The sequence below is a fragment of the Olea europaea genome, chromosome 8 (assembly GCF_002742605.1).
Source record: "Olea europaea var. sylvestris chromosome 8, O_europaea_v1, whole genome shotgun sequence".
NCBI lineage: Eukaryota > Viridiplantae > Streptophyta > Magnoliopsida > Lamiales > Oleaceae > Olea > Olea europaea.
In genome coordinates, this window is record NC_036244.1 from 16,030,869 (window position 1) to 16,042,677 (window position 11,809).

The following is an 11,809-nucleotide window of genomic DNA, read 5'->3' on the forward strand; positions in this document are numbered from 1 at the left end:
TATATATATATAGAGAGAGAGAGAGAGAGAGAGAGAGAGAGAGAGAGAGAGAGATTCTTTAAATAGAAGTACTTTTTTATAATTTTATAATTATATTTTGTACACACAGCTGTTATCTCAAAGATATTTCAACATATGGCCAATTAGAAATAATATTATACGTGTGGTGAAAAATAAATACACCAATGCAATGCACCAACACTGAAAGCAATGGTATAGATAATACCATATTAATAGTTTTTTTTCCTTGTCATCATGGAATTAAAATATAAATTTTCAAGCACAATACAAGCAATATAAATATCAAAATATTAAACCAACAAGATAACACCAAAAGTTATTCAACGTCGTGACCAAAAAAAAAAAAAAAATTCCATGGGACGAACTGCCATTTCCACTATCACAAAAATAGAATGAAGAAATTATTCCACATGCCTATTTTTAAATAAATATTTAGATTATACTTTTCAATTTTATTTTTTACAACAAATATTGTTATTTATAGTAAAATAGAATTGTTAAAAGTTAACCAAATAATACAGCTATAATTTATAATGCTAAATTTAATCCTACAAATGCTCTTAAATTATGAACCAGCAAACATGTCCTTAATATATGACCCAACAAACACGTCATTAATTTGACAAATTTAGCACCAAATCCTTCGAACTGAGTCTATTCGTCTTCCAAACCAAACCCTCCTAAATCATCTCTCTTTCTAGAATCATCCATAAGAAAAGTTCAAGCCTTGAACAATAAATTAATCTTCTATCAATCTACCGTAAAGTTTAATCAACACAATATCACACAAGTTAACTGTTTGATTCTTATTTTCAGTCAATTTATCGCTACTATAAACCCTAATATGCGTCGAAAATATCAAAATCCACTCGTTGAAACCTGTACCATGGCTGGTGATATGAGCACATCTCACATGGGATTAGTATGGATAGTGAGAAATGTTGAAGAGACTCCAATCGCGACAGTCCCATGTCAAAATAGTTTGGCTGTTATTGGCAAGAAGGGAGAGCAACCATACAGCTTTTGCTCTCATTACAACACATCAACATACATAGGTGACATCGTTCCATTAGGTGATCGCAAAAGTGAATGCTTCAAAAGAATGGATGTCGTGATGAGATCCTCTACCTACGTTGAAGAGGCCACCTAGGAGATCAAAGGATTCTAGGAGGTGTACATGGCTAGAGTGTATAAATTCGATCATGTGTAAATGTTGTGAGGGAAGGGCCATAATAAGAGAACGTGTAAATAGCCTCTTTCGCTATGTCATCTGAGAAAACATAATGGCATGGATCCAAAATGAATAGTTGATACGGATAATGCGGATTGTGTTGGTAATTGGTATTATGCAAAAAATATGTTATGCTTTTACAAATTAAATTTAATCACATATTTTATGAACTCCACAATTTTTCAATCGCACATTTCATTCAGCTTTTATTAAAATCTATTAAAAATCTTATTCTAATCCTCATCAGACAGGGGATAATTTTTTTTTTCTTTTTTTCCTTTTTTTTTTTTTTTTTTTGTGGAGGGGGTTTATGAGACTGGTTCCTTTATGGATCGATGCTTTTCCTTGATGATCATATGTTATGCTTTATGGAGCAGTCTTAATTGACATAAACATTTTATTCATACTTTAGGTCCATTTGAATAGTTTTGTAGTCATTTATCCATCAATTTTCTCAAACTTATACCTTTTGCTATTTTTGAAATTCATCCTCAATTTGTATCTAACATTCTTTAGGTATGAAGTATGAACCTTCCAATGAAACATGGTTCATTTTAATACACTTTGACAATTTTTATGTCAATGAAAAGTACAATTGAACCAGATAAAAAAGAAAAGAATACAAAATATTGTTTTAATGTTCGACATCAAATTGTAAGATGTTATGAGATGTTGGACATTACCTTGATTTTTCAGATGTAAAATCTTGGGGAAAAAAAAAATCTTCCAAATTCCTATGGCGACGAGTTCTGAAATGTAGAAGAAATGATTTGCAAATTGATTATTCAACCAATGAAATTGATTGTTATTGCCCATCATCAATTTTTTGAAATGCGTCTTTGATTTAAGAAATGCATTAATGGAGAAACGTGAAAATGGGAAGATTCAAAAAATATCAGTTACAAAAATGAAGTGGCTAGTGTATTCTTAGAAGTAGGTATATTTTAGGAAGTACTATATGTAAATCTAATTTATATATAATCCAGTATTTTTGGTTTTTTTAAATGTAACATGGTAAATTATGAAATTGTTTCTTGTAATGATACAAATACGAAATTTTCGAAATAGAATACAATGTTTTCTTCCCAACATTTATGCCAAATCAAGAGATAATCCAACAAGTGAAAATTAAATGCATCCCTGATTTTTAAATTCCCAATTTAAAAATCAAATGTAAAGATTTTTTTGTTCAAAATCAAATAATAATTCATTTTTAAATATTAATAATATTATTATAAAATTAAATTAATTTAAACACACACCTCACCCACCCCGGGCAGATCCGCGGCCAAATCTAACTGTAAAATGAAAACAATAATCTTCACAGGAAGGAAGATATCAGATTACAAATCAAATCAAGTGGTCGACGTTAAAGATATTTGGCTACAGGCGGCCATTTTATGTTTGGGTTTTGTTGTTATTGTTTGCAGTTGTTGGTGGTGGTTGTGATGGTGCTGATGTTGACAGCGTTCATGAGGTAGTGGTGACATTGGTGGTGCCGGTGTTGGCACTGTGGCGATGGAGGCAGTGGTTGTGAAGTGGAACAAAGAGTATTCGTGACTAATTATTTGAGTGTTGTGATCAATAAATAATATATAACCTAAAAGATCTTGTGATTATGATTAAATTTGAAACGTCACTTAAATTTCTTAAGTCGTGACTAGATAATTCAATAATTTGTGCTTGAGAAACAATTTGTGATCAATTAATTTAATAATTTTTTATGTGAAATAAGTTATGATCTATAAAATTTGTGACTTGTGATCGACAAATAAATTGACCTATAAAATCATTAATTTGTAACCGACAAATAAATTGTCACTTATAAAATTTTTGATTTGTCATCGATAAATAATTTGTGATCTATAAAGTGTGATCATAAATTGTATAATTATGACTTTAACATATTTAATTATTAAAATATTTTTAATTATTTATTTCTTACTTGAGTTTTGAAATTTTAAACTCGTTCTCTTAAAATTGAATTGGCGTTAAGGCTTGAGAAATGAATTTTTCCCATCTAACAATCTAAATTGGGCTGAACCGATTTAGTTCATTATGGGCTGAACCCATTTAATTAAGAGGAAATTAGGCTCTCTACTCTAAAAAGTGAACAAATTAGATTAATATACCTAAATAAATTTAAACCTTTAATGATCGTAATAATTAGGAAATCAAATCTCCAAAACCTCCGAAGGTAGCTACTGTGGGTTCCCCGTCCTTTAAAAAAAAAAAAAAAATCTCCAAAACCCAACCCCCCACGCCCACCCCAAAATCTACTTCCACGGTTTTTGTTGAATAGTGTGAAACATTTAGGCTTACCTCTGAAGGCTTCTCCTTCAAATATGCTCAGGCAGCAGACATTACAAACCCATCCTCTTAAACGAGGATTTAGAATGTGCCTTACTCAAAAAGCATGGAGAGCCTAATTAAGCAAACAAGGTAACTCGAATTCTTGCATATTCAACTGCAGAAATTAATAACCTAGTGTTAAAAAATTATGTTATGTAATTTTTATTTTTTTTCCAAAACAAGAAACATAATCAATGGCTGCTTCTGGACTGTTACAGTAAAGAGTTGTTTTACTCTTTCATTTTCTTCTTTCCATCACCACTAATCATTTCATTAGAGCAAGATTTTTTGATGCAGGAAGGAAAATAAAGAAGATAGTAACAGTACAAGAGACAGAAAAATACCACCTCAAAAAACATAATCTTTCAAAGGTAAGCCTACATTTTTCACCCTTTTCTACTCAACATAGTATTCTGTGCCACTTTTTTATTAAAATGTCACACATAATTTAAATAAAAAATAAAAAAATAAAATAAAAAATAAAAAAGGTTGAACACTAATCTTGAGGGCCCTCACCGTCTCACCCCAAAAACTTTATGAAGGAGGTAAATCGCGGGATGTGCCCAACAGGTTAAGAAATAAGAGCTGTCTGTACACTGCGCCTATAAGGAGTCCAATTCCATATCTCAGAAATCGAACCTCCACACTGGGGCTGCCAACAAGGCGTGAGATAACATCACTCATATCCTTTGTACCACTGAGGTATGCTCCGAAAGGCAAATGTCACACATAATAATTTTAATTGAACAATACCTCTTTACTAACTTTTAATTTGATTATAAGAATTTGTTTTAAATGTTAATTTCTATCATTTTGAGTGATAAACATCAATTTTTTTTTTTAATAAAAGTGACATTGGTATGTCACTTTTTAATTTAAAAAAAATGTGGAATTGAGTGTGATTTTTCACTTTTTTATTTTTTGTCATTTTTTTAAAATTTATGCTTCTTATTTGATTTTGTCACTTTTTTTTAATTTTGTTACTTTTTAAATGTTTGTCACTTTTTTAATCCGTGTAACTTCATTTCTTTTAATTTGTGTCATTTTTTTAATTCGTCACTTTTTTTTTTAATTTCTATCACTTTTTTAGTATTTGTCACTTTTTTTAGTGTTTCTCCTTTTTTAGTCGACTTCTCGATTTCTATCACTCTTTTTAGTGACAAACATCAATTTTTATGTCATTTTTTAATAAAAAAAAGTGACAGTTAACTTTTAAAAGTGACATTGTTTCACTTTTTCAATTAAAAAGTGAATTTTTATAATAATAATAAAAAAGTGACATTGTGTCACCTTTTAATATCACACGGTATTTTTTACTTTTAAAAAACTTTTCATTTGATTTTTTAAAATACATTTAATTTTAAGGATATTTTTGTTAGTTGCCATTTAATTAAAAAGAAAAACTAGATTGGGTCAAGGACTGAAAAGCCCAACAATCTCTCCATCAAGTCCACGAGGGAGTTACACTAAAAACTCCCATCCAGCAATTGGAGTTCATCCTGGCCTACACGGTACAAAATTCAAGCTTGGTAATAACCTTTCAATATTCTTGTCACTATGAATCTTTTTCAACTGCATAAATTTTTCATCAATTGCTCTATATTTTATTTAACTTAAAAAATTAAAGTCGATTATTTTTTGGTGTCCAGGTTGGCGCAGTGAAAAATAAAAATAAAAAATTCAAGCGAAAATCTTGAAATCGCGAAATTTAGAATCCACCAAATTAAGGAGAAAATAAACTTCACGAATTTTATTAATGAATGATAATAAAAAAGAATGAACTAACCCCTTATTTATAAATGTTCACATGGAAACGCAGTTTAAAACAACTAAAAGTAATGAAAACAAAGTTAAAAAAAAAAAAAATAATAATAACACCGAATTGTTTTGAAATAGCGCAAAACTTTAAAAATCAGTTTTCGAGACTTAAACAAACTCGAATGGTCGAAATTCATCGTACATCACAACATAACAGTGAATATTGTTCCTCTCATTGTTCTCTTTCCATAATGATCTTATGAGCCAAATCCGGAATTAAGATCCCATCCCGAATTATAGGCAATCTTCACGTCCTTTTCATATGTGTGCCTTCTTCATGTCTCGTCTTGACTCATATTTTTTTGATGATCACCCTACTCTCTATCAGTGTAGAAAAGTTTACTGTTTACGGCTCGACATGACTTGTGCCAAGGTAAGTTATCAAGCCTAACAATTATTTATTTTCTGATTGATTTTAAAAGTTAAACTGTAAACTAATATTAGTTGGTTTCAATTTACACCTTCTGAAGTTTTAAACAATAGCATTGTTCCCTAGTGGACTTAAGCACGTGCTGTGTTTGTAATTCTTCAATCATCTAATTGAGAGGTCAATTTTTTATATTTTCCATTCTTTCTAATTTTTTTGTTTCTTGTGGAACCTAAGTTGGGCATTTTAATCACCGACTCTATTTTGAATTCTATTTTTTTTCAACAATAAAGACAGCAAGTAATAGTTAATATTGTCGACTACTCACATGTTACTTTTAGATGCATATGAGGGTATTCATAAATCATGTCCATGAACAAATATATGAAAAATTAGTAAATATTAGCCGAATCTTGCACGACTCTATAGCTTGTTCTTGTAGATGAATGTGGGCGTGTTCATCATGTAACATTCCAACAGTCGACACAAATAATTTGTTCAAAAAACACGAGCCATTTGCAATACTAGCAAAAAAATAAAAGACAAGAAAAAAAAAAAAGAAAACAGACAAAAATAAGAAGCAATTTTTTCCTAACCCCAGTTTTTTATTCATAAATTTTATAAATAAAATAAATGCGATACAATAAAAGGAATTCAAAGAAATAATCTGCAAAAAAAAAAAAAAATGCCAGCTGTGAAGCTCATGAAAAAGCTAAACAAACAATTGAGACCAGACAAGTTATCATGTCGTCCCCTTACATCATTAGATCCTGACCACGCCAAACCAACTAGGAAAATCACAAATTCTTATGCACAAACAAAAGCATCTTTGATAGTTTGATTTTCTCTCTCTTGCCTTGAAAATAGGGAAAAATAACAATGAAGGTCCCAACATTCAAAATAGACTACTTTGATCACCATTATTAGATCGAGTGAATGTAAATCTCCATATTAAAGAAACGAGTTCGAAATCCCATTTGTCAACTTAATTGATAATATGTAAAAGGTAAATAGCTAATTTAGTAAAAAAAACAGGTTTTTGTATTGATGGGAGGGATTTTAAAGTGTATGAATAGAGTATCTTCTGCTCGGTCCCAATGAAAATCATTACATTCCTATTTATAGACCGAACACATATTGAGCTGATCTTAGGGGTATTGCATCTGACCTCAATGATAGATCATTAGTGAGACGATTTATTCGTTGTAATGAGATTAGAGTTCAGACTCCCAACAACTTCCCATTATTAAGTTTTGCATTGAAATGGTTATTATGTCTTTGGAAAATCTCGAACGGATGCCTGAATGGAATTGCTCTTTTTCGAACGTCAAGGTTGAGAATGCAACTTGAGTAAAATATTGGAGACCTTTACTGCTATTTTTCCATATTTCAAAATAAATTCACCAGATAATCCCTTAAATCCTGCCCATACATAAATTGCAAATATATTGTTGAGTCTTGGCACAGACTTGTTTCTCTCTCAGTTCTTTACAGTATTTGATTGTGCAGTTGCATGTGTTTTTCTTTCTCCTTCCAACGACATTGATGGCATTCATATCAAAATCGTCTTGTCTTTTGATTTTCTTCTTCCTCGTTGCTGCTGCATTGCCTCATCTTTCTTCTGCATACCTAAAACTACCACTGCTCCGCAAAAACCCATATCCTCCAGCACCATCTGAAGCCCTATCCGCCGACTCCCGCCGTGTCTCCACCCTTCACCGACGCCGTCGACATTTCCATACCAAGTTCCCAGTCACCTCAGCCGCATCCTCCGGCTCTGGTCAGTACTTGGTGTCCCTTCATCTGGGCACTCCACCGCAGCGCCTTCTCCTCGTTGCTGATACTGGAAGTGACCTCACCTGGGTCACCTGCTCCGCCTGTCGCCGGCATTGTTCCTCTCGCGCCACCTTCTTCCCTCGCCATTCAACTTCATTTTCGCCTTACCATTGCTTTGACTCATCCTGTAACCTCGTCCCCCACCCCAGGGAGCACGTGCAATGCAACCGCACTCACCTCCACAGTACTTGCAGGTACGAGTACTCCTACTCCGACGGGTCTGTTACCAGAGGATTCTTCTCTCACGAAACGACAACGTTTAACTCCAGCTCCGGTGACCTAGTGCTGTTTCAGCATTTATCTTTTGGGTGCGGATACAATAACTCTGGGCCTAGTGTTTCAGGCCCTAGCTTTAATGGAGCTAATGGAGTCATGGGCATGGGCCGTGGGCCTATTTCTTTTTTCTCTCAATTGGGCCAAGAGTTTGGACACAAGTTTTCTTACTGTTTAATGGATTACACTATTTCCCCTCCGCCAACAAGCTATCTCTTCATCGGCGGCGCCGAAAGGTATAAGCTGAGCTATACTCCGCTACTAATCAACCCTCTTTCTCCAACATTTTACTATATCGGGATCGAGACCGTGTTTATTAATAATGTGAAATTACGGATAAGCTCTTCTGTGTGGGGCATTGATGAATTGGGCAATGGTGGGACCGTTGTAGATTCAGGGACGACTTTGACCTTCTTAACGGAGCCGGCTTATCGCATCATACTAGCCACGTTCGATCGGCTCGTGAAGCTACCTAAGTCGGTTGAACAGACTCTAGGATTCGATTTATGCTTCAATGTGTCCAACGAGTTAAGACCGAGTCTTCCCAGACTGAGTTTCAAACTCGTTGGTGGCTCATTATTCGCACCACCACCTCGAAATTACTTCATTGACGCGGCTGATGGTGTTAAATGTTTGGCATTGCAGCCCGTTGCACCGTCTTCGGGTTTTTCAGTGATTGGAAATTTGATGCAACAAGGTTACACGTTTGAGTTTGACAAGGATAGGATGCGACTTGGCTATTCAAGACGTGGTTGTGCAGTGCCATAACTCACTGAGTCGTCATAATTCACACTTCACACGATTTTATTTTTATTTTTACAAGTATTAATTTGTTGTTGAATGAATTGTAATTTGTAAGTGATTAAATTTTGTCACCATATAAGAAATTGTGATTTGAGACTTTTTGGCTGCCATTTTTTGTCTGATACTTTCACGTGAGAGTGGGTAAGGGCTGTCTCAAAATTCTCAATTGATGGTAGTCGTGGTCAATTTAATACTACATGGTTGTTATTATTATTATTAAAAAAAAAAAAAAGGTTGAACCCCAACCTTGAAAGTCCCCACCGTCCCATCTCTAGAGCATTGTGAGGAAAGTAATCGCGGGATATGCTCCAACAGGTTAGGGAATAAAAGTTGTCTGTACACTGCGCTTATAAGGAATTCAATTTTATATTTTAGGAATCGAATTCCCACACTGTGACTGTCAGCAAGGCGTGAAATAACATCACTCATATCCTTTGCAATAATGGGCTATGCCCCAAGGGCAGTTATTATTATTATTATTATTATTATTATTATTAATGGTAGTAGTCTAAAATGGAAAAATTCTTTGGCTTTGCTCACATAAGTTGGCTCGAGAGCTGAGCAAACCAGCTCGCCTTAAGCTTCCAAGTGGTTTGGGACTTGGCTCGATTCATTGATCTTGAGGCGAGTCGATTCAGTTCGGTCCATCTAGCCTTCTTCTTTTTTTGGAGAAAATAAATTTTGAAATAGTGATTTTTTGGAAAATATGCGATTAAAAAGTAATATAAAATATTGGATTAATGTGTAGCATATTTTATATTGAGAATATATAATTGAAAATGAATTTGAAATCTAAAAACTGCTTTTAGACTAGTTTGGTTAGTTTATGAAATTGTTTTCGGTAGTTAGAAGAATTTTTTAGGATGACAATTCACTGTTTAAAAGCACTTTCAAATTAGAAAGTACTTTCAAAAGTTTGTTTTGGAACAAAAATTAAGATAACTTCCTTCAAAAGTTCTTTTACAAAAAGTAAAAATTATATCAAACAGGTCATTAGACAAAGTATTGGGATGAAATGAATGGACAAGTAATAAATGAGAGATTGAGGATAATGATGTTAAGAAAACAATATGTTCGAGATAAGTGCAAAAATGTACGAAAATTTGGGTGACAATCGTATCTTTCCAGCCATGCCTCCTTGTATTCCCAACTATCACAATTAAGCGCATGTTTGGTCGGGATTTTAAGCCCATCAAAATCAATTTTTTAATTTTTTTCGTTATTCCAATCGTCATTTTTGAATTCTTCTCTTACAAGTAGAATTCATTTTTACCTTTACTGGTCAAAAAATCAATTTTCAAAATTTTCCAAAACACTCTCTAAATTTTTTAACATAGTTGACCCTATCGTAAAAATTTGAAACCATAATCGAGTTGTCTAGTTAACAACCGCACTACAACAATCTATTTAAGGTTGGAAAAAGGAAAATGCCGACTGTACAGCCTGTACAGCCCCTCATATGCTTTGGCGGGGGGGGGGGTAGGGGATGGATGATTATTTAAAAAAAAAATGAAATGCCCCGTGGAATGTACAGGCACTAAAATAGAACCCTTGGAAAAATAGGCAGCCAATTATTAATTTATTTTCTTGGATATTTGCTATTTCACAGCTGTAAAGGCAAACATAGCCATCACTTTTTTATGGGCATAACTGGTATCCCTTCGTCTTTGTTAGGTTGTAATATCAAGTTTATTAATTCTATCACAAGATGAATAACGTGTGAATCTAGGCCCTCATTTGGCCTCCATTCTTTTCAAATTTCCATGATTGTAATAATATTTTTTTTAAAAATGTGTAGTTGAAAAAAAATAAAAAGTTTTTGATTTGCATGTAATATTATTTTATGAAAAATTGTATGATTAAAAATAAGAGAAAGAAAAAGAATGAGAAGAGAATAGGGCCAGACGAGTCCCTAATTTCATCTATATTGATCAAGGTTCTAAAATACATATTGCGTGTCAGTATGTTTTTTAATCGAACATCAAGCATTACAAAAATATACGTGCCTATGCAAAACATATGAGTAATTATGTATTTTTCAATTTTTAATATTATTTTAAATATTCTTAACTAATAAATAAATAAAATATTGCATTCTATAAACTTTATACATATTCTTCAATTTTTGTTTTTTATTTTAAAAAAAAACTCAAAATTATAAATACTACAATACTTGAACTTTATTCTTATTCTTCAAATTTTTTTTTTAAAAAAAAGGAAAAAAAATAGCATAATGCTCAAAATCATAAATATTACAACTGCTTGGTAATCAATTTTTACAACTAGTTTAGACATGAACATCGACTTTAAAAAATCCTAAATATTTTCTAGCTCTTTATCAGATTCATAATCCAAGTCATCTTTCGTGTTATCCGATGTAAAATCAAGTCATTGAGCTCCTTTATTTTAATTCAAAAATTTCTATTACCTCTTGTGTTTATTGAATAATATTGTTAACCTCCTCCTCATCATCACAACCATCAACAATTCAAGATTCTTCATTACTAGCAAGTGATGCTAGTAAAATTAGAGAAATATCGAAAAAAGGAGGCTTGGGATCAGTGTAGATAGTTTGCAACTCTATGAAAATTTTTTATGATTTTTTTATTTTACCGGATCGTTGTATATAATTTATGAACTTGGATGATTTGGGTTAATTTGATATTCTTTGGGCTCAATTTGCCTTTTTAAATTATAAAAATAGGTTGAATTTTGCTAGGCTAATTTTGATACAATTTTTAACAAAAATGTGTGCGCATTTTATCCTTTAAACGTGCATATATTGTCAACAAAATGAGTTAATCACATTATCATGAGCATACCCCATATGCAAGTATATGCGCATATTTAGAACACTGATATTGACCAAAAAAAATAAAAAATTGATCTCCCGTACCTAGTGGACAAGATAACAACTTTCAACTGATAAGTCGACAAAAGAACCTAACTTATGATTCTCTAAAGAATTTTCAGATAACTTGCCACATCAATAGCGAGAAGTATTTATTTTGCCCCTCCGCCCCTGTACTGATGTACTGATAGAATGTATCAAAAACCAAACGACTCCATTGATAAAAGTACCCCCCTCTCCCCCCCCAATTCTTACT

General features: G+C 32.6%; 1 protein-coding gene across 1 annotated transcript; it reads left to right on the forward strand.

Moving 5' to 3' along the window:
- Window positions 1-7,210: 7,210 nt before the first annotated feature.
- LOC111398970 (aspartyl protease family protein 2-like) lies at window positions 7,211-8,812 on the forward strand. The gene has a single exon (XM_023026153.1). It carries the CDS (start codon window positions 7,335-7,337, stop codon window positions 8,664-8,666), a length of 1,332 nt encoding a protein of 443 aa, XP_022881921.1. The 5' UTR covers window positions 7,211-7,334; the 3' UTR covers window positions 8,667-8,812.
- The last annotated feature ends 2,997 nt before the right edge of the window (window positions 8,813-11,809 follow it).